Source organism: Acipenser ruthenus, chromosome 29 (genome assembly GCF_902713425.1).
Source record: "Acipenser ruthenus chromosome 29, fAciRut3.2 maternal haplotype, whole genome shotgun sequence".
Classification (NCBI taxonomy): domain Eukaryota; kingdom Metazoa; phylum Chordata; class Actinopteri; order Acipenseriformes; family Acipenseridae; genus Acipenser; species Acipenser ruthenus.
Window position 1 is genome coordinate 2,554,406 of NC_081217.1, and position 27,201 is coordinate 2,581,606.

General features: G+C 44.6%; 4 protein-coding genes across 7 annotated transcripts; 2 read left to right on the top strand and 2 right to left on the bottom strand.

The window, feature by feature from the left end:
- The first annotated feature begins 2,522 nt into the window (after positions 1–2,522).
- Positions 2,523–8,526, top strand: LOC117416990 (sorting nexin-21). 2 transcript variants are annotated; one of them, XM_059004091.1, is made up of 5 exons: positions 2,523–2,596; positions 3,116–3,413; positions 5,313–5,589; positions 6,242–6,396; positions 6,674–8,526. In XM_059004091.1, the coding sequence occupies exons 3-5, from the start codon at positions 5,328–5,330 to the stop codon at positions 7,400–7,402; spliced, it is 1,146 nt and encodes a 381-aa protein (XP_058860074.1). In that variant the 5' UTR covers positions 2,523–2,596; positions 3,116–3,413; positions 5,313–5,327; the 3' UTR covers positions 7,403–8,526. The 2 variants fall into 2 exon arrangements, with proteins under 2 accessions (XP_058860074.1, XP_058860073.1); XM_059004090.1 differs by lacking the exon at positions 2,523–2,596 and having other exon boundaries at positions 2,628–3,413.
- A 601-nt stretch (positions 8,527–9,127) lies between these two features.
- Positions 9,128–13,259, bottom strand: LOC117429194 (acyl-coenzyme A thioesterase 8-like). 3 transcript variants are annotated; one of them, XM_059004190.1, is made up of 7 exons: positions 12,841–12,928; positions 12,464–12,549; positions 11,997–12,133; positions 11,353–11,578; positions 10,684–10,841; positions 10,377–10,568; positions 9,128–10,284 (listed from the first exon to the last, which is right to left on the bottom strand). In XM_059004190.1, coding segments are annotated over exons 2-7 (834 nt in total). In that variant the 5' UTR covers positions 12,466–12,549; positions 12,841–12,928; the 3' UTR covers positions 9,128–10,165. The 3 variants fall into 3 exon arrangements, with proteins under 3 accessions (XP_058860173.1, XP_034763671.2, XP_034763672.2); XM_034907780.2 differs by lacking the exon at positions 12,464–12,549 and having other exon boundaries at positions 11,997–12,151; positions 12,841–13,259; XM_034907781.2 differs by lacking the exon at positions 12,464–12,549 and having other exon boundaries at positions 12,841–13,254.
- Positions 13,260–14,262: 1,003 nt separating this feature from the next.
- On the top strand, positions 14,263–16,916 carry LOC117433776 (whey acidic protein-like). Its single transcript, XM_034056194.3, has 4 exons — positions 14,263–14,420; positions 15,847–15,984; positions 16,152–16,289; positions 16,650–16,916. The coding sequence occupies exons 1-4, from the start codon at positions 14,327–14,329 to the stop codon at positions 16,781–16,783; spliced, it is 504 nt and encodes a 167-aa protein (XP_033912085.3). The 5' UTR covers positions 14,263–14,326; the 3' UTR covers positions 16,784–16,916.
- Positions 16,917–18,477: 1,561 nt separating this feature from the next.
- Positions 18,478–24,533, bottom strand: LOC117433770 (GPI transamidase component PIG-T). Its single transcript, XM_059003978.1, has 12 exons — positions 23,989–24,533; positions 22,987–23,164; positions 22,736–22,863; positions 22,352–22,452; positions 22,134–22,220; positions 21,671–21,758; positions 21,386–21,483; positions 20,894–21,056; positions 20,541–20,741; positions 20,034–20,199; positions 19,837–19,920; positions 18,478–19,693 (listed from the first exon to the last, which is right to left on the bottom strand). The coding sequence occupies exons 1-12, from the start codon at positions 24,470–24,472 to the stop codon at positions 19,444–19,446; spliced, it is 2,028 nt and encodes a 675-aa protein (XP_058859961.1). The 5' UTR covers positions 24,473–24,533; the 3' UTR covers positions 18,478–19,443.
- Between the last annotated feature and the right edge of the window lie 2,668 nt (positions 24,534–27,201).

Consider the following 27,201-nt stretch of genomic DNA (forward strand, 5'->3'; position numbering starts at 1 on the left):
AGTGGACCCAGCTGTTCTCTTACGTGCAAAGGCAATGTACTGTTTTTTTTTTTTTGTAGTCTAAGAGTTTCTTCTTGCAATCACTTTGGGTGACCAAAAGAAACTCATTAGCTCATGAAATAAATATACCCAGCCCAAAATAGCAAGTCTGGAGGGGGCTATCCGAGCCAATAAAGGAAAAAAAACCCAAAGCCTGTAAACAATAAGATATTGCCTTCAAAGCAATGCGTTCAGTCACTGAATCACAAGCTCTTCGTGTGCACAGAGACTCACACGCTGCAATTCAATCGGCTCACATTGCTGAGGCGCCCAGATCCTCTAAATGATTGATTCACGGTTTATTCCGTTCTTTCCCTACCGCATTGTCATTGACTCCAAAGAATGACATGCTGTAGTGCTTCAAATAAGAAGCATTGTTTGCAAACAGCAATATTATTAAAACAGATCAAGGTTAAAGTGTGTAGTCAAAGGAGCAAAGCAACACGCATTAACAATTTAAATACAATTAAAAAAATATTAAACGGCTGCTATAAAATTATGACCTTGTGGGTATTTTAGGTTGTTTTGCAATTTGAACAAAACGTGCATTAGGTCACACCAAGACCTCACAGAAAGCAGGATCTATTGATACAAGTGTCATTGTGTTTGACTGCATCATTCCTCCCTGTTGTGCCACCTGGTTCACAATGACCTGTTTAAACTCCCTTTACAAACGTGCATTGCACATTACCATTGGAAAAGCAAAGTGTAGTAAAGCAGAGTGAAAGGCTGGTAAATCACAATGTATCGCACCGTGCTGATATGCACAGCATCACTAAACTTTAAACAGGACATGAAAACGACTGTACCTTGCATGCTCTTTTTGAATATGATGGTCAACAGTTTTTCTTTGAACATGCACCCATAAGGTACCCACCATTTATTCAAATCAAAGGTAACCAGTTAAAGATGATGTTTTTTATATTTACACTGCTGTGCAAAAGTCTTAGACATTTTGCACATTTTGGGGGGTGGGTTTATAGGGAGGCCCACATGCCTGTTCTGATAGACAGACAGCACCTGGTGTGCCTCTCCATCTCCTCTGGTCACAACACTTTATTCTTAGAAAAACAGCTGAGACACCCTTCAAGACGCTCCCAACTAAATAAGGTAAGAGTCGGGCGGTGGTGGGGGGCTTTGCTCCTCCGCAAACAGCTGCAACACACTATGTCCCAGCTAGGCATGTGAGGATTACATTGGAGCAGTCAGAGTATTTCTCTGAGGACTGGGCTGTCTCGTGGGCTAATATACTTTGTAGTCGTGCTGCAGGAAATGATGATTCGATTATTCGGCTAAGCGCCCCATGAGGGTCATTGGTGTTGATAACTTACCAATCAGACTGAAACAAGTGAAGAGACAGCTGTCTGGAGTTGAGATGATCGCTGTTCTCCACAGAGTCTTAGACAAGCATCAATCATCACAAATCCAGGCAGCTGTTTCTTCGCTTGTTTCACTTGGAATGGTAAGTTAGCCCACTGGCCCTCGCCTGTGAGAGCTTGCTCCGAATCATCGAAAAATTGTTTCGCGCAACACTACCTTGCAGTTCTTTGAATAGCAAATCAGAACACACATAATCTGGTAATCAAGGCTTTAGTTATTCTGGGATTCATTCAGTCGTTGAATAGTGGGCTTTGGGCTTTCTGATTGGCAGACAAAGATATCCTGTTGTTGTTATAATGGCTCCCGTACATCACTAAAACACATTTAAACATCAGACACTGTGATCACACCCAGCTAGACTCCCATAGCACTGTGAAATACACTGTATGTACCGTTCCCCCTGCTTTTATGAAATACAAAATAAAAAGCTTTTCAACGCACACCGCAATGCATTCTGGTAAGTGTAGTCCTGCTGTGAAAGGTACCTGAGACAGGTAAAGCATACCAGAACGCATTGCAACGTGAGTTGAAAAGCCTGAAGTGTCACAAACTGTCCAAGTGTACATGGAGTCACATGGGAAGCTCAGCTTTTACTAGTCTTCACTATGAAGGTTCTGCAGCTGCTGCTCTAACTGGTTTTGGCATCTCTGCCCCGTGCACGGCACAGTTCAGTTGCTACAGTGGAAGGTCTTCAGATTATGCACCACACCCAGTTTACCCAGTCCTATCAGACCGAAGCTTTAACATGCATATTGCAATGGTAAAAAGAACAGTATTAAAAAGTGATAAATTGCATCGTGGTGCCTAGAGAACTTTAATAAGGATGTATCCATTTTAATCACGTAAGGCACAGGTAAGCAAGGTAATAATAATAATAATAATACATGCACAAAAAAAGCATGGTACTGTAAATACATGGTATACACATGTCTCTCTGTCACCCCCTAGCAAAAAAATAAAATAAAGACTGTAGTTTGTTATTATTTAGTCATTTAGCAGGCACTGTTATCAAAAGCGATTTACAGAGACTTGGCGGGTGAACTATGCATCACAACTGTTGCTGCAGAGTCACTTCCAATAGGACCTCGGTCTTTCGTCTCATGCGAAGGACGGAGCACAAGGAGGGTCACACACAGTGAGTCAGTGCCTCAGCTGGGATTGAACCTGGAACCTTCTGGTAACAAGCCCCTTACTTTAACCACTGGACCACCAAACCTCGACTTGCAGAGTCGTCAGTCTCATTGCAATGTGAGATAACATTAGATTAATGCAACACGAGACAGCTGTTCAAGTTAGTCGTAATTCGATATAGCACCGTTTTTTTTTTCCACTAGGAACACTAATAAATAATTACCGGTACTGTGTACTGAAGACACAGCTGAATTTCTGTGAAACTGGTTTACACACACTACCAAATTGCATTAGCTGGTTTAAACATTTGAAATCAGCAATCATATTCCTGTAAATGCGGTGCACACACTGCGTACAACTGAAAATCGCGTGCAACCTCTGTCTGAACATAAAAAAAAACTGTTCAAAATTAAAGCATATTCGTGTATAAATTGTTTAGCGTAAAAACAAAGCATGCATATGAATATAATCATCGTAGTGTTTTGTTAGCCCTTGTAGCCTAGTTTTATCCTTACTCTGTGCTAAAGCCCGTTGTTATATCTCCACTTCAACCCTGATCTCCCAGTTCCTGGCTTCCCCGCCTGATTGTCTCGCTGACAAGGGAAGAAGGGCGGCGCAGGTCGGGTCGGCGCTGGATAGTTGAACTGCAACCATCTTAGTTTTATGAAGGAAAACTTTTTTTTCTTTTGTCAAACGTTTACACTTGACCGTGCAAAACCCTCCACCGAAGAATTAGATACTGACCTTTCTATTGCGGGTGCATAAAATAAAAGCGAACAGCGCTGGAAAAGGAAATAAATAAATAACAACCAAACGTGCCGGTTTTAAAAAAGCCGTGGACTGACGTCATCGACAGAAGAAAAGTAAGTTGGAATTATTATTTCTGTATATTAAATGCGTTGTTTGTTTACAGTGAGAGGAACATAACGTATGTATTATTTGTGTGCCCTTTTCGACAGTGCAGCGTGGCTTCGGTTGTTAAAATGAACGCATAGTTATTTGCATGATTGCATTATTTCTGGAAAATTTGTCTCGGGCGTAAATGAATACATATTAATAATACAGTATGTTGTAACGGGGTTGGGGGTTGAAATGACTTAATTATACATACCCGAGGGTGTGTTGCAAACAATTTTACTTGGATTTATTTGGTTTTTAAAAAATCTATATTGTTTACTAAACAGAAATAATAATGGGGGTGGGGGTATTTTATTTTGAAATGCAAATGATTAAGCCTGGTCAAGTAGTAAGCAGCTATCACTTCGTTCAAACATAGCCGCGTAGGCCTCACTAGTACTTCTCCAACACATGCCACATTACATTGGGATCACAGGAAAATAGTTACTTTTAAAATGATGTACTTAGAAGTGGAATTTATTAGTTACCTAGACCCTACAAACCCCGAGTTAAACACTTCAAAACCGCAGCGCGTTTAAAGTTGCGTTGCTACTGAAAGTACAGTAATATACGAACCTGCTGTTGTGTTTTGATAAAGGAATGACGTCACCTGCCCGGCGGCGGGTTGTGAACATTATATATTAACATTAGATATGACTGATCGAAAAAAAAAATAAACAAATTAAAAAAAATACAAACATAACAAGCGTAGCTAACTACGGATTTACGTTTCACTAAAAAACATCATTAATAATATTGCTTTTCACTTAAAAGCTGCAGTGTCCAATGATCGTTTAAGATAATACTATTAAACTGTATAACTAACCGATGAATATTTTACCATTTCAGTTAACAAATGATTATTTTAGTCTCACCACCAGAGTTACGCAGCTTCGCACTTTACCTAATTAGAAACGTATTGGCGTTTGGCTTTCCTCTTTGAAGTTCTGTCACTCAGAACTACAGACCCTAAATGGACGGGGGTTACGAGTGACTCTTGCAAGCTTTGGGGAATAAACATTTTTAAAGCTGCCTATTTGTTTTCCTGGTAATATTTAGTTTATTAAAACCTCATGTGGCACTGCATCTTTGAGCTGTGCTGTAGTGTTTCACTTCAGATCCATCATCAGATGCTTGATGGAAAATCCCTGAAGGTCAAGACGTTTTCCCACAGATTTAATTGACAATCTGTACAGTATGTATAACGTCCAGAATATCAATAGCACAATACAGAATGTTTTTGTTGGATCACGTAATTAATTACACGTTAACTAATGGAAGACTACCACAGCAACACATTATTGCAAAGTACTGAGCTTTATTTTCCAATTACGCGTTACCTTTGGAAGTTTCCCATATTAAAAGCATAGCAAAGTGTAATCAAGCATAGTGAAAGAATGGTAAGGAATAGATAGGTAAGCACTAAATTAACTAGCACCAGACTTTCACTCACAAAAATACAGTACTGTACAGGGCTGGGTAACTATATATATATATATATATATATATATATATATATATCACAACAATTCTGACACCTCCCTGTCCCTTGGCTCCAAGGCTCACAGAAGGAAGAGATGTATGTGTCATTGCTTCTAATACTCTGTAAACCTTGCTCAGCAACAATAGATCACTTCCCCAATTCTCCCCTCTGATCACTGGGACACACTACTTCCCCAAACCTTGAAATAGCCTGGGGGGGGGGGGGTGGAGCATCCTTGAGGTTGCCATGCATGAAAGGATTAAACTCTAGCCTTGTGTTGAACATTTAGAATGTGGCTAACTGTTTGCCATAGTGTATACAGAGTAAGTGTACAGTTTAGGAAGTTAAAGGACACTGCTTCTCACCTTGCCTCTGTGTACAGTGCTGGCCCGGGGGCATGGCCTCTAAGTTTCTGCACAGGCTGCGGCGCACCCTCTTAAGGGAGGTGACGCTGCAGCCCCAGCTGGGCAGTGTGGAGGACTTCCCCGAGAGCTCGGAGCTGGACGATGACACCGAGGGACTGTCCTCGCGGTTCAGCGGCACTCTCAGCTTCGAGGGGGAGCAGGAGCCGGAGTCGGAGGATCCGGGAGAGAACTCCGAGCTGGACAGCGATTCGGATGTCCTGGAGGATTCGGGAGAGAATGGCACAGAGAGCGCAGGTACTGCTTCACCCAGTCTCTCTCTCTCTAGAGAGAGAGAGAGAGAGAGAGTGTGCAGGGTGGCTAGCGATACGCTGCCTTACCTTGTCTCATTGGACAAAACAAAGAAGTAAAAAGAAAAAAGGGAGCAGTCATAGGAAGATGTTTTGTAATAATGGCCAAATTAAACAAGCTACTTCTGCCCTAACACTGAAAAAGAGCAAATCGAGTTGTGGTCCATTAGAGGGTGTCCCATTGTGCAATAGTTTCATGTTCTGTAGTAGTTTCCTGTTTTTCACATCAATCTGTTCCAATAAAAATCCATTTTATAGAGAAAGCTGGGCTGTAACTTTGCTTTAGGTGCAGTCAAAGTTTCACTAATAATTTCTCTTTTTCAGCAGAAAATGTAGACAGGAAAACTTGAATATTCCAATAAGTGAACTTTGAGCTAAGTTTGATAAAGGTGCTGGACATCTGTGTGTGCAGCAAAATGTCTTGCATCAACAATGGCTTCTAATTGAAACTTTGTCTTGACTAAATATATGATGGTGGGGGTGTTAGAAGAAATGGATAAAAATGAGTGTTGGTTAGATTAGAAACAGAAACCTGGAGTGGAATAGCCCACAGGGATGAGATGAACTGGGGTGTCCTGATCCACTTTGGTGTTTTGCAGAGAGCAGCCCGGCCTGCCAACCACCAGCCCACAACATGCTGACGAAACAGCTGCAGGACAGCTGGAAGCAGAGCCGGACCCGGAGCATCCCTGAGAGGCTGCTGTTCGAGGTGACCGACGCCAGTGTGGTGCAGGAGGGGACCTCCAAGTATGTGGTGAGTCCATGAGTAGAGTTCCACTTCACAACAAATGATACCTTTTTGGATAATATTGTAAGACTGGTGATTCCTCGTGGTATGCTGGTGTATCCTCCTGCTCCAAAAATTCTGTTATCAAGATTGACTGTTGAGCCGTACGACTTCATGAGACTTTAGGGATACATTCTCAAAAAGAAAAAAAAACCTTTAGGTTAAAATCAGTGTATCAAATCAATCGTTTTATTTAACATGGCGGCTGACCACGAGTCATTTAATTCCCCCCTTTCTTCCTTAGCTCTACACCATCCACGTGATCAAGTCGGGTCAGTTTGATAAAACCCCGTCGCTGATCACCCGACGCTACACGGACTTCAACCGCCTGCACAGCCTGCTGAGGGGACTCTACGGGGACGAGATGCGGGGCATCGCCTTCCCCAGGAAGAAGCTGCGCAGAAACTTTGCTGCGGAGACTATCGCCAAGCGCAGCCGTGCCTTCGAGCAGTACCTGACTCACCTGCACTCGCTGGCGGAGCTGCGCCGGGCCCCGCTGTTCCTGGAGTTCTTCTACCTGGGAGACCTGCAGGCAGGACAGAGCCTGCTGAGGGCTGGCCAGTACCAGGAGGCTGTGGGCTGCCTGCTCAATGCCCTGGGCCTGCAGGAGAAGCTGGGCTGTCGGCCGCAGGGCCACTGGATCTTCACGCTGGCCATCCTGGTAGCCAGCTTTCAGGAGCTGGAGCAGCCAGAGGAGGCTCAGGAGTACTGCGAGCGGGCTCTCCAGGACCTGACCTCCCCCTCACTGCAGCGGCAGCAGCAGCAGCACCCCCTGCTGGTGCCTCTGCTGCAGGCCATTGTCCGTCTGTCCTGGAAGGTCTCCAAGGACAAGCGTCAGTGGGAGTCCCAGCTCCAGCAGCTGAAGGACTCGGGGGTGGATGCGGGCAGCCAGCCCAGCTTGAAGGAGTACCTGGTGAAGGAAAGCCTGGAGGGGAGTGAGGGAGGCAGGCACAAGGGGGGCGACGTGGCTTAAGTCTGGTTCCTACTGCAATCGCGTGACCATCGCTGAGGGCAATTTCTCTAGTCTGTTAGTCGTGTGACTGTCTGGGAGACTGATAGGAAGGTTGGGGTCAATTAATTTTATTCAATTCCAATTCCATTTTAAAATCAATTTCCAATTCCCATTCCCTTTTAAACAATTCCAAATCTAACGTCAAGTTGGGATTGGAATTTTGAATTGATGAGGAAAAGGAAATGGAATTGATCCCCAGGCCTGGTATCAAAGAAGTCTGGGTTTTCCTTTCAACTGGGGACAAGTATGTTTATTAAAATCTTCACGGTTTTCCTATACACGTAAAACTGCACCAACACCACCTGTACCATTTTTTTTAACAAAACTATACATTATGATGTTTATGTTTTGAAGCAAAAAACCTGAACTGGTTATAGATCCCATTAGGAGGTTCAGGATTGGGAACCACTAACTGAGTGGATTAAAGGGAGGAACATTTTTGAGGCAGACTTGCCCAAGAGTAGTGAGTTAAAGCTGAGAAGGCGTGTGACATTGGTGTCAAGAACTAAGAACTTAACAGTACTGTGGCCTAGTCATGTGTACAGCTATAGGATTTGGTGTGGCCTGGGCATTCGATGAGAACGGAGATTCATATCTGTCCTGTGGTTTTAGAAGACAGAGATCTTGGCACTAAAGACCTTGAGGCAGGGTTACTAGTTCAGAAATAAAGCTCACCCTCTCTTTGAGAATAGGGGTTGAGGCAGGGTGCTATACCTACTTCTGTGTCTGCCATTCCAAGCTGCTGCCCTGGTGCTCACAAATATGGAAACTCGTATATTGTATTACCAGAGTGTGAGGGGAAAGTGCTCCGCTTGCCACAGTCGACATGGCTGCTGTTACACTAAAGCCTTAGTTACACCACTCACTCTCCCCCAAGAGTGGAGCACCTACCAGCCTTTTCAGTTATGCAGTGTAGGACTTTGTCATGTCTTACTATAGGCAGTAATGCTGCTTAAGGTATAATTAGCTGTACACGTGGATTATTTGTGGAATTAGTTATATATATAAATTGTCTGTAAAGTCACCTTTTTAACTGGTCTTTGAAATTATATTTTTAATGCAAATAAATATCTTTTTAAACTCTAGCTTGTGTTTTTTTTTGGTTTTTTTTTTCACTGCTGCTGCTCAACATTACTTTCGGTATGACCAGAGGGAACAGTGTTTAAACAATAGTGTACTAATACCAAAACTCATGCAGAGGGCTGTGAGAAACATTCGTATTCTTGTGTGGAAGAAGCTTAGAAAGTGAAAGTGAACAAATAACGAGAACACGAAGACAGCACCATGAGTCACGTGCCCCTCAGGATGAACCTCACTGAAATGTTCTTGATCTACGAGGAGCAGTGACTCATCAGCCTGTGAGGAACAGCAGACCCAAGCCTTTGTGGTATTACTCTGTTTTGAAAACCACATTGCCTGGAGCCAGTCAGCATGGTGTGGAAGCCCTTTCATTTCCTGGAACAGACTAGAGGGGAGGAGGGGGTCAGGTCCTCTTCCTAATTTAACAAACCAGAAAACCCAGGAGAGTCCTTGCTGTTGTAAAACAGGAATCCGGTTGGGACCCAGGCGGTGATTTAGGAAGGAGAAAGACGTCTATTTCAGTCTCTTTGTACAAGAGGCTCTGATCATGTGGTATACTTGCTGAAGACCTCAGATCAGAGTAACAGAAGTGACAGGGGCAACATATAAGACATGTTGGGAGTTTATTGCTTTTCATTTAGCATGTGTTTTGCAAAGGGTCACAATACATTTTTATACATTTATTCCTTAATAATTAAAAAAAAGAACTGTGTTTAACATAAAAACAAATCGCTATGCCCCTCAACCTTAAAAAGGGGGCTTTACATTTTAACAATCTACTTTCATGCTGCATTACTTGAGGAGATTTATCGTTTATTTAGATTACATCATTTAAACAATAAACCCCAGAGCAGCTCTTCGTGCAATTCACAGGTGAAGTGACTGAAAACCAACCTGACTTCCTCCACTGTAACATGTCCTATTTCTAAGACAAGCGGGACACGTTCTGTGTACCAGCCCCCTCCATGTCAGCTCTTCTTTTCTAAACACTCATGAATCAAGCGACGGAACGCGCTTGTGCTTGTTGGATAAGAGTCTGCTGCTCTTAAATGTTGATTTGAGTGGACAACAGCCCCAGGGAAGGGTCAGAGCTGGTTACGACAAGCGATCTCCTCACTCACAGCGTGCAAATACGCTGATCGATTTCGACTGCTGTGACTGTGGGGTTCACAGAAACCAGTAAGCCCAATACAAGGGGTAGATATTGTGTCACACCAGCTGGGAGCCCCGAACAGAACTCTAACTAGGAATGTCATGAGGACAGTCTGGTTCTGATCATGTGAAATGATGAATCGATCTCTTAAGGGTCTTGGTTGTCTTTAGAACTAGTATAACTATAAGTGAATAAAACTTCCAAACAGCTTCAAGTTGTTTAAAACCTGTAACTGGCTTCAAAGACACGGAGAGCTGTAATCTTGGACTCCCTAATGTTATAGAGTAGCCCAGGATTAAAGATGAAACCACCCGTTTGACTTCATAGCCAGACTTACAGAACTGTTGAAAAAACATCATCAAATATGAACTTTATCAGTATTCTTTTTTGTGTCGATTTGGAATCAATTTCAGCATTTTTACCATACTGACAGAAGAGGAATGATGCCCATGTGAATCATGGAGACTCCACAGCTGCCCTCTACAAAGAACCTACAGCTTGCTCTGACTGGGCACCGGCCTGACTCGCAGTACCCCCTCCTGTGCACACGAGGCCGCCAGCACTCCGTCACGCCTCCACAGCCGCCCCTGGACCAATCCCCTGCTGCCTCCTGCGGAACAGCAAAGCAGTGGAATTTCAATACTTAGTAACACCACGTAGTGCAAACCTGTGAAACCAGAGGACAGAGTGGTCCTTGCTTACCTGCCCAGGGGCTCTCGCATTCGTACAGCATCCACTCATCAGTACGGAAGGAGCTGTGGAACCACATTGCATGGTCGAGAGAGGCGCTGAAGTGTGTCTTATGCTGGGGGTAGGGCAGCAGTGCTGTGCCTAGGAAGTAGTAGTCCGACACATAGGCAGCAACGCAGCAGTGCAGCTTCATATCGCTGTCACCTGCCAAGCAAACAGCAGAGGGCGCGGTCAGCCAAGGGATCAGACTATGTGAACTCATGAAAGTTGTCATTTTATACTGCAACATTTCTGAACAACTACCCATTCTGCTCCTTACCAATATGTCCCCGGGCTCGAACCCAGAACAGCTTCTTGGGCTCCATTGCCACCCTGTGGTAAATATCAGGTGGGTTCACGGGTTTGATTTCGATTGGCACCTCCTGGGCCAGCAGGTTATTCAGTCCCAGTTTGTATTTCTCTGCCAGGTTTGGATCGCTGAAACAAAATCCAGGGCAGAGTTGATTGAGGTGCAGAACAGGTACACCATGACAGAACAATACTTCATGACAAAGTAGCTTAAAATGTCATTTCACTCATTTATGAGATACATGTATAAGGGATTGAAATAAGCAGTTTGATGCAGTGCTGGTTTCACTATGAGTTTAATAAGACACGCCTGACCTTGTTACCTATACACTGGGGCTAATCAATCACATATTCAAACCTGGAATGGATGAACCTGCTGTGCAACAGGAGTCTTATTTCCACCCCTGTAATAATGTTTCCCTAACTCTGCTTCTACTTTGAGCTTGTCTATGCAGTCCCTCAATTCTGGGAATGAGCAGCTGCTCTCATTCCATTCACACCACATGACCATTCAACCCTCTACACTACACTTCTGTAGAGAATGCACAGACTGGGCTGTCAGAGCAATAAAAGGGGATATAAAACAGCAGTTAAAATGGCATTGCAGGTAATCCCTCTGTCACACATGCATGGTTCACACCTGAGGTATTTCTGGATGAGCTCCTCGACGCTGTGCAGCTCTTCTGGAGGAGGTACGCTCGGCATGGTGAACTGGTGCTGCACAGGGCTGGGCTGTGATTGGTGGAAAGAGGCCTGGCAGATGAGGATGGGCTGTCCGTGCTGAATAGCCTTCACTGAACGCACGCTAAAGCTTCTCCCATCGCGCGTCCGATCAACCTGGTACAGAACGGGCACCTTCGGGTCTCCTGTGTGGGACAGGCGATTGGGGAAGTGGCATCAGAGGGTACAAAGCTGACTTTCTTGAGCCGCCTTGAAACCCCATACGGTACAGAAGGAGGACGAGACCAGCTATGATTTCTACATGCACAGGTTCAGATTTGAAGCTAGGTTTTTAGGTTTTAGGTCCTATGCCATTTACAGAGCCATTAACTTCAAATGAACCTTTATGATGTGAAAAAATCTAATTAAAATCATGTGAAATACAAATCACATTTAAATATGCTTTATATATATATATATATATATATATATATATATATATATATATATATATATATATACACACACACATACACACACACTGTATATTATTGCTATATTTTCTAGAAATTCAATAATACAAAAGGAAAGCAGTGGCACATGGATCTCTAGGGAAGGGCTCACCTGCCCGTACGAAGTAGCAGTGTAAGGAGTGGGCGCAGACGTCCTCACTCACTGACTTGGCTGCTGCAACGAGAGCCTGTCCAATAATCTGCCCACCGAACAAGCGCTTAGTCCGGGGCACCCAGTGGTGAGTTCCCCTGAGGGAAGAGAACACACTGGAGATATAAATACATTACAAGGCTTTCTGCATCACACCTGTGATCCATTACAAGGTGCAACATCCACTTTATTACTATTATTATTATTATATACCTGTATATAAACATTTGAATAACATTTTTAAATAACAGACCTGCAATCTTAGAATGGATGCATATTCCCCAAATATATAACTTTGACATTTATACACGCATGCATCTAAACCCACAACACACACCTTCAGTGACAATTATTACATATGCTGCATGTATTACAGATGGCGTGGCCCCCATTTATAAATGAATTACAAACACAGATATATGATATACATTACTGTCGGCTTCTGAATACTGTCTATTGCTTTCCCTTCAGCTCTGTGAGGTCCACAATTCTCGAGTTAACTTCACATCTGTAGCTACAAGAATTAGCCTTCTTAGTACATCAAAAACAGAACAGATGTCATGCTGTGTCTGCTAAAATATAACAGTTAAACACACATAGCTATCGGTAACAGCAACAACAAACGCGTAGATATGTTGTGTAACGTATGTGTTGTATTGTTTTGTAATACGAATGCGTGTTTGTGCATACAAATCTAAATAACATCCTTCATGAATTATAAAGAGGGCACGCAGGTGCGCCTCGTTTCAAACAGCGTGTGAAGCGAGTCTCGATGAAGCGGACAGACCGACTCCGACTTGAATACCTGTACAGGTCGGTATCAAGTTCTTCCAGGCTTAGGACACTGGTTACCAGGACGCTGCGCAGGTCGGGTTTGGACACGGGGTCACCGGTGTCAGTACCCGGCTTGGGGTCCATAAGTTTCTGGTGAAATTTCTCTCCGGAGATAGACGCGGCCATGTTGATTAGGGCAAGAAACTCGTCATGTGATCGGCTCAGGGGTCACGGGACCCTGTCACGTGCCAGGATTGTGATTCCCAACATGTGTTTTTGGTTTTTTTCCTGTACGCTGCTTTTTAATGTTTTGCACCCTGAAGATGAAGCTGAAGTCCTGTATTCTGGAAGCAGAAATCTGTTTTTTTCTGGATTATGAACATTCAGTTTTGCACCCGGAACATGCAATTCTGTTTTATAATCAGGAGTGCTGTGTCGGCTTCTGTAATCGTAGTTGCCTTATCTAGGAAATGTGGTTCTGCTTTTGCAGGGGTATCGCTTTTCAGGGTCATCTCGTTCAGCCTGCTCAACTTGATGAACCGCATTTGTTTAGAATGGTTCCCATGGAGACTGGTACCCACAAACACCCCTTTGTGTTCATTGCAATTCAACAGATTGAACACAAGATAGCGCTGTTCAATTTACTAAGTCTGTTCTGGTCAAAGTGAAAATCGTTATTGTATATCATTATTCATTAAAAAACATTCTTATAATCTTTTAGTAACCAATAATTACACTCATGTTATCAGGTTTATTGCATTATGATATGCGCAATTGTGTTTTTCATGTTTTGTTTTATTAATCAATAAAGGCATTATTCATAATGTTGCATTTCTGCTCTATGTTTTTCTGTAATACTATGTTTTAAAAAAAAACAACATACCCGTTACGAAACACTGTAATGATGGCAGCATAAACTGCTATTAACTTAATTGTGTTTTTGCAGAAGATTCCTTTACGGGGAAAATAATTTGGAAGCATTAAAGGAAATTGTTGCTATGGCTTTTTTACATTTTGGAAGTGAACCAATAATCCCAAATGGACGTTAACTCTTAATAGCACTTAGCAACTTTACAGACAAAAGCGTAATATTCACTAAACTGTGAAGACACGTTTTTTTTTTATTTTATTTTTTTATAAACAGCAACCAGTAAAACATTTCGTGTATACAGTTCCATTCGAACACGATTTTTATATGTTAACGAGGCGGAGGTCTCGTGTTATGTGCCTGTTTTTTATTATTTATTATTTTAACGGAATTCCTTAACTGCCCTCATTTGTCTTTGAACCAGGAATTATTTGTTCTTATATACAAATTTTTAAAAAAGATGACTGGTTGGAACAAAACCCGGGGGTTATTTGAGGAGCAGGATGAAAATGAATGACTACGGTAAAAGGGCAGACACTAGGACGGAGAAGCCTGGTCGCTTCCTCCCCCCACTCCTCTCTTTCTGCCCGTTTTCCAGAGCTGGTTTTTACTCCCTCAACGCAATCGAGCTCAGCTGGCAGAAGAGACGATGAAGGTGGACGAGACTTACTTTCTGCTGGTGCTTCTCTGTGCTTTGGGGACATGGCTGGATTTAGCCGCTGCCACCGGACACAACTCTACAGGTAAGATACACTTATTTTACTCAATAATAGCCTAGGCGGGCGTGAGTAATAATAATAATAATAATAATAATAATAATAATAATAATAATAATAATAACTTTGTGACTTTACTCACATACTTTTACTAGCGGCTGTAGTTATGCGCATATATATATATATATATGTGTGTGTGTGTGTGTGTGCTTTTGTGTATTGTGCTGTTCAATTAATTTTCGTAGATATGCTGTTTTGGGGATGTTTTGAGAAAACTGATACACTTTGGGCTTTCTACATACTGTTCCTTTGATCTTTCGCTGGAACCCTGATTTCGTTAGTGAAGAACTGTATAGAAGAACCAGGAGCCCTTTCTCTAAGTGCGAAGGATATAGAGTTATATGACCCAGTATGTGATTCATGTTCATTTATCTTCTCAGTCACTGTCCACTTTATGAAGAAGCTGTTAATGACAGTCCAGCAAGCTTCCTTTCCCATTTCCAATGCTAGTTATTCGTTGCACGGTCTGAAGTTTGCCTCTCTCGCTTTTCAGAATTATGTTCTAACATTACTGGAATCACACTGCGCAGCTTTTTTCCGAGTGTTCTACGATTCTTGGCATTGTGCTTGTGACGCAGCTCTACCAACACAATTCTCTAGCTCTCCCAGATCAATTACGTGTTCTTATTTGGTCCGCAGACGTTAGTTAAAAGCACATTGTTGGATCGGCAGTGAATAGGCTGCTGTGTTAGCTGACTTGGCTGAGTGCAGCTAGCACCATCTGGCTAATTGAGCAGACCTCAAAAATTCAGACTTGAAGCCAATCACTGTGTTTGAGAACAGAACAGTTACCTGAGAGCGGTGCTGTGGAAGCTACTGCAGTTTGGACAATGCATTCACTTTGTTCTCAGATAATACTGTTGGAGAAAGGATCAAGTTTTGTTAAACTGTCTGACATCTAGAGTGCGTGTGTATGTGCCTGTGTGTGTGTGTGCATGCGTGCGTGCGTGTGTGTGTATATGTGTGTGTGTGTGTGTGTGTGTGCATGCGTGCGTGCGTCCGTGCATGTGTGGATGCATTCCTTCAGCTTTCAACTTCAAACAAATAAACAACAGAATCGTGCATCTACCCCAAAACCACAGACAAATGGAAGTCTTGCTGTTGATGGAAGCAGCTGGTTACTGTGGTACAAACAGATAATAATTCCTTACAGTGATGTCACACAGCGTGACTGGGGTGAAAGGTTGTTTGCCTTGGCATGTACATTTACTTAGTTTGTATAAAGAACCATATTATATACTGAGCCACAGATTGGGCCTATAATACTTGTGTCATACACCATTGGGATTCGTGATTAGATGTATTTGAAATCCCTCGAGATGGTTCTGCATACAATGCTGCAGGCACCCTCTCATGGCAGCTGACAATGTGGTTCTTTCTGACCCCCCCACAGTGGTTAAGCCGGGTCACTGTCCCAGAAAGCTGCAGGTGGCCCCTTCCAAGCGGGCCTGTGTCTGTGATGAAGACTGTCCCGGGGACGACAAGTGCTGCGTCTTCGCCTGTGGAGCTGTATGTGTGCCCCCTGCTTTCAGTAAGGAAACACCTAATAAGATTGGGGGAGTTGTGAAGTGTGGGATACTCAGAGTTTCCAGTAAGGGAGGGCGTATGCAATACACTACATAGCAGTTGTTGCATGCTCTTTGCCTCTAAGCCACTGATACTGTATTGTGTAAGTGTGACTGTGCCTGGGTGTTTCAGCGAAGCCCGGTGTTTGCCCACGGAGACAGCGCGGAGCCGGGATGTGTGCCGAGTTCTGTTCTGATGACAGCGACTGCCCCAAGGATGAGAAGTGCTGCAGCAATGGCTGTGGGCACGAGTGCACAGCGCCATACACAGGTAGGGTCATGTATTGCACTACATCTTCAGCACAGAGAGATAGGGAAGTGTATGTCGAACAGCGCATTGAGATGTAAACTCTATAGCATTGGCGCATTTTGCGTCCTGTGTGCTTGCTTAAAAGCAGCTGGCCCTTACTGAAGTGGAAGGCAGGCTTGTTGTTTTTGGAGACTACACCAAATACTCGTTAACTGTCCTTCCTTTAATTAACTGTAAAGCCTCCCATGCTGTGCCTGCCTGATAGCATCAGGGAGAGTATTCCTCACTCATAAACTCGTAGGTACAGTTGTAGACCACTGCAATGTTACACTGAAGCCTGCTAAGGGGAGCACTGTGCTGTAACCCTCCCTGTCTCCCCAGTGAAGCCAGGCCGCTGTGCTCGCCCCAAGGGAACCCACATGTGTGCCGAGTTCTGCTACCACGACGGGGAGTGTCCCGAGGAGCAGAAGTGCTGCCGGACCACCTGCGGCCACGCCTGCAGTGAGCCCTGCTGACCACGCCCCGCCGGACAGCCCCGCGCAGCAGGCTGCCTTTTATACTTGACCCTTCGTTTGGTAACTCTCTCTCATGTTGTGCAATGTGTACGTATCGGGTTTTCAAACCAATAAAACGGCCTGGTTAGCCTTACATTTTCATCCCTTCCTGTCTTCCATTGAAACATTCAGGAAAAGCAACTGAGTGTTAGTGCTCTCTTAATTGCGTTTTCTCTGTGTGAAAAATGAAGCAACTTGGCACAATTAAATGAGCACTCAAGAGTGTGAACCACTGCGCCGAGCTGGGGTTAAGATTACCCTAAAAGCTATCGTTTCCCAAGTCTGTTCAGAGCCAGGGGGCAGCTGGAAGCAGTTATTCTGAAAACATCCCTTCCCTCCTCTCTCACTCCTTCCCTCCCACAGGAAGAGGCTCCAGAGCCTTTTCAAACATGTCGACATGTTTTCCTAAGCGTCTAGACCCTTTTGCAGAGCAGCTGCACACATTCCTGTGTGTGTGAGAGAGAGAGTGAGTGAGTCAGTTTCGATGTTAGCACAGTCCCCTGGAATGTAGAGACTCACGCTGTGTTTCAGAAGCTCCAGTGAATGAGAGCTCTGTCTCTGGTCCCTCTCGGCTCGGCAGCAGTGGAGCTGAGCACCAGCACAGCATGCTGTGATCCTGCTGCCTTGTTCAGTGGCACGAGCTTTGGGACCAAACCGCTCGAGATGCCAAAAACCACATCCCCCAGTAGGGCTTTAACAAGTATGGCAAGTGCGTATTACAAATAGGAAAACAAGTCTGTGCTTTGTTTAACCCTTTAGTGCATGAAATATTAATATATTTTTCATTGACAATTGTTTCAATTTTTTTTCCCCCCACTGCTTTATATGGGGAAAAATGGCATCCTCATAGGAGGTCATCATGCATTTGCATTTTCCATATGTCCCCAATGAAGACTCGAAGAGATTTTTTTAATCCGTGCCTATACGAGGTTACCATGCACGAAAGGGTACACCTATGCACTATGGGGGTTATCAAAGTTAACTTGAGTAATCTATTAATAAAATCCTGCATCTTAAAAGGCTAATCATGACTTATGCAACATTACATACACATCAGTCGACCTGCCCAAGCAAACCATGTATTCCAGTTGAAATACAAGAGAAAAGCTAACACAGGAAACTGTAAGCAGATTGCTTGGGGGAGTTGTTTGTTCTCCCAGCATCCCTGCTGCGCTGCTCTTTGTTGGGGTCAGTCGGCATTGCCAGACAGTGCGGTCAGTCGAGGGGGCTCTGCCAAATGTTTTCCCTTTCCCTCTGCACGCAGCTCTCTCCTCCTGCCTTGGCAGTCTTGAAGTCTGAAATGAGAGGCACTGCAGGGCTTATGGAAGAGCTCCTTGAGCTTGCACAGAACAATCACACTGCGCTGGGGTACGTTATGACAGCAACAAGGGTTTCTACAACTACTGCCATTACTGGACTGTTAGTGGTGACCTGTTTCCAGAACATGAAGCCACTGCTCTGACACACCACACAGGTTATCAAACACAAGGGGTATTGTAGCACAAGTCTGCGCTACAATATCTAAACTCAGACAAGGAACTTCTGGCAGTGGGAGTCAGCTTTATAATAAAGAATGGTCCAGACCCACGATTCTATACGACAGTGTGAGAATGCATGTAACACAGAGAGCTTGTGAGTAAGAGAAAAACAAAGGGCTCAGTTGTTGGTTTATTGAAAACACATAAGAACAAACTCAACAGCCCCACCCCCTCTCACATACATTTCAAGTATAAATACCCCTCCCCATTATCAAATGAAATTAAAATCACACACCGAAAAAAAACAATTGAAGCATGCAGCACATTCCTGTCCTGTATGCAAGCTCCACAGGGTAACTGGCATATACTGTTTACACTTGTGCCAACAGAATGGGTCAGGCTGCATTTACTCTAAGCCACAGAGGCATTGGGTTCATGGAAAAATAAAGTTTCCCTGTAAAGTATTCAGATTTACAACATTGTCGATCTCACAGCACAGAGGAGCAGGGAGAGGCTGCCTGTGTACACAGCTGAGGTAATAACACTAGCATTCCTCCCTGACGCTCAGCAATCCGCTCATAACCACCCTGGAGCAGAGTTAGTGTAAGAATACGATACAGTGCAGTGGACCCTATGTTAGCAGTCACCTCTTACCAGGACAGACTGTTGTTATTGATTGATTTGTTTGTTTATATGTTTAACATGTTCCTTTGAAATGCTGACTGATCATGAGTAGGGTTAACTGTACTTTCATTATTTTTATGTGTCATTGGGGAATTTCTTGTATAACTTTTCTAAATACAATACAAACGGTTTGTCCTAATATTTTCATCAAAAATCTTAAGCCCAAAAAACACAAGGCTACTTTTAAAGCAAGGGGCATTTTCTTCCAGCAATTTCACCCCATGTAAAGACTTAAAGCATTTGGTAAAAGAACAAATGTAAATGTCCATCAATCATCTAGCAGCATCAGCAGAAAACACTAGCCTTGTGTTTAGTGGGCTGCAGAGCTGCACATTTGTGTATGTTATTAACGGATCCCCTCTCCTCTCCCCTGTGCCCCAGCACACTGGGAGTGCCCTGCTCAATGTGTTAGAGTCTGTGGGGGCCCTCTCTCTCTCTCTCTCCCCCCCCCTGCCCCTCTCACAGCGCCGGTACTCCCCTCAGCCTGCGGATGACGTTAGCAAGTCGCTTGGTCAGCCCGCCGCTGGGCTCCTCGACCTGGAAGGTGCGGGTCAGCAGGTTATAGAGAGAGCCGTAGCCCACGGCCACCACCGTGCTGGTCAGGCAGATGACGTTGTAGGGCATGCTGAAGTCCGGGGTGGGCAGGTTCACCAGCAGGGGCTCGCTGTACACACGCATGAAGTAGCTGGACTCCTCTGTACTGTGGAACCTGCAAACCAAGCCACACACATACACACCGTTAACACGCAGCTTTATTAAACGCAAGGTTTCACACCAGCTGCTTTTCTCAGAGTTCACTAGAAAATCATTGAAAACTCCTACAACGTTCAGTGGATCGGTTGTGATACTCACAGGGTGGTGAACAGGGGGCGCCCCTCTGTGCTATTGGTATCCATGGCAACCACGCTTGGCACCATAGCGCTAACAACTGAGGAGCTACACGGGAAAGGAACGAGAGAGAAGTAAGAATCATTAGCAGTCATTCACAGGGTAGCAATCCGCAAAAAACAAACAAGCATTGAGGAGAATTTGGGGAGCTGGGGTCTCACCTGACGTAGAAGCCGTGGTTGGGGTCAGGTGTGTACTCGGTCCACTTGAGCAGAGCCCTCTCGAACTGCACTGTGACCTTCGTGACGGAGTGGGGGGGCAGCTGCACTAACATCTCCAACAGGTGGGGGCGCTGTCGATCCTTCGAGGGCAGGTAGTGGATATAACCTTGAGACACAGAAACTATATGAACTTCTTTCCTTCTGTTAAAAATGATTTCTTCACCAGCAATGCGTTTCTTAGCTCACATATTTAAATGGCAGTGTGTAAAACAATGCATTCCAGAGCCTGAAGTGGAGGAATCACTTTCCACATGCATACAAGCACTGCCCCACCTAGTGGACAATGAGTACACCGCATCTGAGCAGGAATGCAAAAGCAGAGTGGTCATTGGTCCATACATGTTTAACTCTCCAGCAATATTGGGGTCTACTGGTTCGGACCCCCTCATATCTAAATAATACCCAAATACCACAACGTCGCCCCCTCCCCCTGCCCCGGGCACTCACTCGGCTTGTTCTCTTTCCCCTTGCTCTGCACGGTCAAGGTGTGGATGTAGAGTCGCAGGTACCAGGGCACCGTCTCCATCAGCAGCACAGGGAACGCCCGGAACGGGTGGCTGTTGTAGAGGAGGGTGTTGATCTCGCCCGTCTGCAGCCCGTAGCCGCTCACATAGCGCTCTGTGTGGAGAACGGGCCGCTGCATGTCCACTGGGGGGAGACGAGGCAGACCAAAGGTGAACAAAACTGTATTTGATACTGTTTCACCTATAACGTGGTTCATCAGCCCATATAAATACTGCTCATTCATTCCTTTACTCCTCTAAATATACCGTTCAGAGAGGAGAGAGCGCAATCCTTACCGCTGACCTGCTGCCTCCACTTCAGGAGGATGTTCAGTGAACGCGTGGGGCCGTACGGCTCAGGGGTCAGGAGGTCGTACACCGTGAACGTCCTGCGATCCCCCAGGACCACCGCCTGGGTCTGCAAGGACACCGCAGGGCTCAGATCGAACAGCTCCTCCCCCTGGACGGGAGGACACACAGCACAGTCAGGGACCAGACAACGGGAATACACAGCTCCGTTTTCATCTACTTTATTTGCGTATTTTTTTAATTCTGTGTTTTATCGATTCTTATTAATTTCCTGTTTCCTTCAATTGTTTTCTTTAGATTTTTTAAATTGTTATTTATTATTATTATTATTATTATTATTATTATTATTATTATTATTATTACGTAATATTTTAATACTTCTTGATACTATACTTCTTTCCGTTTTAACCGACATGTATAGCGCTTTGAGATCCTGTGGCATGAAAGGCGCTATATAAATAAAATAAATTGAAACTGTACCTGGGGGTTGTCAGTGACATCCACGTACACTTTGCTGCTGGAGGCCAGGGGACAGGGCTCAGTGAGTGTGCGAGAGAACATCTTGAACAGGGACCACTCTGAGAAGAAACCATTTGAGCATTAGCACCCAGCACACACACACACTGCATCCCGAGGCCACGCATCTTCCTCTGCTTCCAAGTGAATGAACAGATAAAACGACCGCGCTTCGATGGAAACGTACTTTGTGAAAAGCCTGACGTTTGACTTTGTTCTCCACCAGCTTGCTTGCTTGCCCTCACTCACCTCGCTTGCTCTGCCCCGAGGCGTGCAGGTCGAAGACAATGCCCAGGGTCTGGCTCAGCTCCCAGGACGTCTCCCTGCACGCAGAGTCCTGCAGAAACAACCACATTTTACATCACCCTTCTTCATCACAGCAGTCATCCATTCCTTAAGATCAGGTGCAGAGGTCTTCAAAAGACAAGCGACATCCCTGCAACCAGGATGCTTAGAAAGGATCATTTTAAAAGACCATTAAACACCAACAGTAGATTCTACTAAAAATGTAGTGATTTTTCTCTTCGTATTTTAAAAATCATCATCATAACAGTCCTTACATTAGCAGTATACAGCATTTCAGCATAAACATCACCACCATAAGATACAGATGTCGTCACCGGATGCAGAAAGCTTTTCTTCTGGAGTTCATTTTGCAGTTTCCCTTGGCGGTACAGACCATGCGTGACATGATTAAACAGACAGTCCTTACCTTGCAGACAGGGCGGATGTGCACAGCCTGGGAGTGGTAGCTGCTGTGGAAGAGCTTCTCTGACTTGAGCAGCACAGCGAGGCCAGCCTGGGGGAAGAGGCACAGGACAGGGGGTGAGGAGCAGCTTTACACTGCCACACAGAACCCTCCGCACAGCGCAGAGCAGCCCTGCACAATGCAATCCAGTACAGTGCAGTACAGTGCAGAGGAATCCCTACCTGGGATTCACAGGGGAGCAGCTTCTTCCAGGGCGTGAGGTTCTCAGTGCACACGATCTCCCGAGGCAGCACAGCATAGCGCAGGAAACGCTGCTCTGTAACTGAACCCCAGCACAAGAACCCATTAGCAGCTCGTCCTGTACAGAACCTACAGAGCCTCAAGACTGTACAGTCTGAATTTAAAATGCTGCTTTCACACATTACACTTTACGTTCTAACTTCATGCTTTCAAGCTTGTGCAACCCAGTGCTGGTCCTCAGCTCTAATCACTAGGCTCACCTGTACTGTTCCAGCACACGGAATGAAATCAATGGAAAAAAAAAATAAAAATCAGTCCCCCTCTTTACTTCTAAGCGCCTGCCCAATCTCCTGCCTGGGACTCACCGTTCCCGAGGCCCATGGGTTTGAAGGAGGCGCTGGGCTGCACCGTGTTGGTCGAGTCGATGAAGTTGAGAGAGGCGCAGAAGATCCCAGACAGGACGCTGGTCAGCTCCCTCCAGGCACCGTCCACACTGCAGGACAGCAAGGGGGTTCATTCACATACACTGCAGCACAGCAAGGAATTCATTCACACACAGGGCAGCTGTCACTGGCTACAGAACTCGCTGCACCTTGCACTACATGCTATTACTTACTCTGCCACGCTGTCCTGGAACCACACCCAGAGCTCTGCCCCAGGGGGGGCCGACAGGAGCGGCTGGCCCCACTGCGCGGTCCTCCAGAAGCCCTGTGTGAAGGAGATGTGCAGCTCCCGCACAGAGAACTTGGAGATGACCTGGCCCAGGGACTTGGGGAACAGCCTGTAGTGAGACACTGGAACACAGTGGCAGAGTAATAATAAGGTAAAGCAAATCATCCCAGTACTACCAGCTATCTGATGACCTTGAGTGGCATAAGCATTCACTGTGCCCACTTACACAAAGTAGGAATATTATGCGACACAAGAGAAAATGGTAAATGACTGTATATTTCTTTATTAGAACATTTGGATAACTGGATTGAGTGAGGTTTGGATTAAAAGGGAGTTTTTCACTCAATTCTCATCACAAACCCCCATCACACAGTGTGGGCTACCCTAGCACCTTACACGGGACGGGACAACTGCTCCCTCTCCTCTCGTGTGTTACCATGGCAACTGTTACAAGAGCAGAAAAAGAATCTTCATTCTGAAAGTTTAGGTTGGGATAGAGACTAGTTTAAGCATGAATAGCAGAACTGGTATGTTTCTTAATATCAAGTAACACGGCTGAAATACAGGCACACGGACATGACGTTACCTGGGGGGTGTCTCGTTTAATTCTATTAACTAAATGGTTTTTGATTAAATGACCATTTGATTTTATTATATCATGTATTGTGCTCTTATTGTATTACTTGTACTGTAACACTTGAAATGTATTTGCTTACGATTGTAAGTCGCCCTGGATAAGGGCGTCTGCTAAGAAATAAATAATAATAATAATAATAATAATAATAATAATAATAATAAATAATAATCGTGACACACACACAGTATCGCGACCCGCACATGGTGAAGCGTATGGCCTCGTAAGAGTAATGTATGGTTAAACCCCTAGACATTACTTAGCTAATTTCACTAGTATAGTAAATCCTATTACTGAATATTATGTGATCACCTTTTTTTCCCCGGTGCAGGTCTGTATCCCAGCGGGTGCGGAACTGGAAACTGGTGTAAATATCCCCGGACAGCAAGGGTCTGATGACCAGCTCTTCTGCAAAGTGGTCTCGGGGAGTCGGTACGGGCTCGCTCTGCTGCGGTGCATCCTGCAAATCAAATTCTGCTTGAAGATTTTCCAGCTCTTCATCTGCGACGGGCTCCTCGACCCGATCCGATCCCACCTCGATCGACACCCGCCGCCCTGCGGAATCTGCCTGCCCAGTCTCCACCGGGTGCGGAGGAGTCTCGGCCTGCCCAGGTACTGTTTCACTAGCTCCGTCCCCGGTTTTGAAACCTCCTTCTGCATCTGAGAACACAGCATCAGGACTCCCGCCGACGTCCTGTAATTGTTCAGACTCGACCTGGTTCGGTTCTGATTCGGCCGCGAGGATAGCCGTAGCAACTAACACGAACACAGCAACGCCGAGCCGGTGACTTGCCATATTTTTCTCAACCGCTTCCTGTGTTCAGACTTGCAAAACGTTGTAATTCCGCCTACTGCACCCCCTGACCAATTGCATTGAAAAATGAGTTCAAAGAACGTCCAATCAAGATCCGTCTTCAAATATCTGTTTGTTTATTGGTTATTATTACTCAAGAGGCGGGTCAACCAACCAGGGGGGCGTATTTGATTAGTTGAAGCCATAGCAGGTTTACAGTCCGTGTTGCAATTTGACCTCATAGTCTCCCCGCCTGATTCCCCTCTGTCTTGTTTGATATCACTCATTCACATCAGTGTATATGAGGTGTTGCTTCCCTCATGCTGTTTCAGTGTCACTGCTCCCTATGCCCACACACACTCTAACACAGGGTGGTCTGAAACGCACCAAAACTCCCCGGGAACTGCAATGCGTGGCTCAGAACCCTGCAGAGCCGCAGCCTAAACATCACAAGAGCCAGCTTCAGTTCCGTTTGAACTAGCAGTGCAACGTTTGACCCCGCTCTCTACAAAGAGAGCATGTTATTGAAATACAATGAGCAAAAACAAACAACCGGTATACAGGCAGGAAAAGTGGTGAGTTGTTCTTTGTAGGGAAAACGTTTGCTTATATTTGCACTGGTGCAACAGAACAAATAGCAGCCCCATCAGCATTTTTCATGACAGATATTACATTTGAAAGTGAATTTCAAACATGAAATGCTACAGTGTGTAATCATTGCCAGGGAATCATAAAAACTGGGAGTGGAGCTGCCTTGTTGCTGAAAGACTGATGGTAATGTATAGGATTTCTCCCTCTTTCTATGTATTCAAGTTCAGGCCTGTCCTCTCCTGTGCACTGTGCTTTGTATAGTAGGACTCAATATACAGCATCTCATGTCCCCCTGAATCAAAGCAAAGGAAGTGCACACACTGTACTGTACGCAGTGTCTTAGACTGTACAGCAGAAACACACAGACAGTATCATTACATCAATGTCACATTCAACACACTTGTATTGCACTGAATAAAGAAACATCTGTTTATATTAACAAGTTGCAGCTGTATGAATGGAATTGATGATTTTCTGACGACACATGGCGAGGGTTTTGATCAAAATGGCTGCTTTTATTTATCCTACAAAAATTTAAATAAAACAAGGGGGTCATTAATATTATTACTTACTTAACAGACGCCCTTATCCAGAGCAACTTACAATTGTTACAAGATATCACATTATACATTATTTCACATTATACAGACAATACATTATTTTACATACAATTACCCATTTATACAGTTGGGTTTTTACTGGAGCAATCTAGGTAAAGTACCTTGCTCAAGGGTACAACAGCCATGTCCCCTACTGGGGATTGAACCCACAACCCTCCAGTCAAGAGTCCAGAGCCCTAACCACTACTCCACACTGCTGCCCTACTGGCATGTTGCAGCTAGTAATCCCAACAGCTGTGCAATTTAACATGGTAGGGTTCACAGCAGCAATGTACACAAATAACTACAAGTGAAAGGTTAGACTAGATGGTGCATTCTTTATATAACTTCGAACTCCTGATTCTTTGTTTCTGTTTTAGTTTTTTCCCTTTGATTTTATTTTGTGCGTAACGTCCTTTATTTAAGTAGGTCACTGATTACATTTGCACTAAAACATGTGAAACGCATTTCCCCCTGGGATTCACAGCTGGAGGAACAGCACTGGGCACATCAGCAAACATACACACCCTGCCAGCACAGTAATAATAATTACTTTATTATAGAGTGATTAAATGCTTGTCAAAAAAAAGGAGGAAAGGGTACATAAAATATTCATTAAAAACATTGACTGGAATATCGAATATAAAATACACCAGAAACAAAAGCTCTTTGAATTGTCCAGACCCGAGCCCTCTGGATTATTCTGCTTTGAATGTGTTATCGGTTTAATCTTGATGTCATGGAAACCCTCTGTTTTAAAGAACTATGGGGACGTGCCAATATTTTTGGGTAACTGCTGTGTCTCTCTCTCTTCTCTCTCTCTCTCTCTCTCTCTCTCTCTCTCTCTCTCTCTCTCTCTCTCTCTCTCTTTCTCTCTCTCTCTCTCTCTCTCTCTCTCCCTCTTGAAATGTGTACTGCAGCTTGGGCCTCTCTCTACTCTCTCTGCAGTGTCTTCTCTTCAAACAGGAGCAGCACTGTGGATACTCGTGCCCTGGGAAAAATCTCCTCTGCAGCCTAACCCCGCTGCTTCAAGGTCAGCCTTCCTTCTATAATGCAGATTTTGCTCCTTGTTCTTCAAATCAATTTCTGTCATTGCTGGGCACACAGTCCCTACTGAAGGCTGCTCATAAGGACACTCATCAAAGGCTGCATCAGGACAGACATGTATATGTTCTTACTTTATTTAACTTATTTTCTTCTCCAGTCCCAGTTGCAGTTGTGTAGTTGAAGGTGTGTAGCTCTTAAGACACTATTCAAGCCCCGCTCTTCACACTGGACAGTCTCACCAGCACTGACCACTCAACAAAGCAGCACAGATCCTTAAGCCAGGGTGGAAAGTGGAAATAGTCCCATTTAGAAGACGACCAAGGGCACTTTACACTTTACTCTTCCCAGTGCCTGTATGAGCAGAACCACACCTCCAGATGCTCCTCTGGTGTCTTTGGGGAGTTGACTCTAATTGTATTGTGAATTAGGCTTTGATTTATGAAGGGAGCCTGGTTGCGCCGGAACTTGAAAGTCATCCAGACTGGATCCCTTGAA

Excerpts from the sequence above, each read along its gene's own strand:
- LOC117416990 (XM_059004091.1), top strand. The coding sequence starts at position 5,328 with ATGGCCTCTAAGTTTCTGCACAGGCTGCGGCGCACCCTCTTAAGGGAG. Across the intron at positions 5,590-6,241 it reads GAATGGCACAGAGAGCGCAG|AGAGCAGCCCGGCCTGCCAA; the intron begins GTACTGCTTCAC and ends GGTGTTTTGCAG. Across the intron at positions 6,397-6,673 it reads AGGGGACCTCCAAGTATGTG|CTCTACACCATCCACGTGAT; the intron begins GTGAGTCCATGA and ends TTTCTTCCTTAG.
- LOC117433770 (XM_059003978.1), bottom strand. The coding sequence starts at position 24,472 with ATGGCAAGTCACCGGCTCGGCGTTGCTGTGTTCGTGTTAGTTGCTACG. Across the intron at positions 22,864-22,986 it reads TTCCAGGACAGCGTGGCAGA|TGTGGACGGTGCCTGGAGGG; the intron begins GTAAGTAATAGC and ends GCTGTCCTGCAG. Across the intron at positions 22,453-22,735 it reads ACCCATGGGCCTCGGGAACG|TTACAGAGCAGCGTTTCCTG; the intron begins GTGAGTCCCAGG and ends GCTGGGGTTCAG.
- LOC117433776 (XM_034056194.3), top strand. The coding sequence starts at position 14,327 with ATGAAGGTGGACGAGACTTACTTTCTGCTGGTGCTTCTCTGTGCTTTG. Across the intron at positions 14,421-15,846 it reads CACCGGACACAACTCTACAG|TGGTTAAGCCGGGTCACTGT; the intron begins GTAAGATACACT and ends ACCCCCCCACAG. Across the intron at positions 16,290-16,649 it reads GTGCACAGCGCCATACACAG|TGAAGCCAGGCCGCTGTGCT; the intron begins GTAGGGTCATGT and ends CTGTCTCCCCAG.
- LOC117429194 (XM_034907780.2), bottom strand. The coding sequence starts at position 12,995 with ATGGCCGCGTCTATCTCCGGAGAGAAATTTCACCAGAAACTTATGGAC. Across the intron at positions 11,579-11,996 it reads CTGCTACTTCGTACGGGCAG|GAGACCCGAAGGTGCCCGTT; the intron begins GTGAGCCCTTCC and ends TGTCCCACACAG. Across the intron at positions 10,569-10,683 it reads TCGAGCCCGGGGACATATTG|GTGACAGCGATATGAAGCTG; the intron begins GTAAGGAGCAGA and ends TTTGCTTGGCAG.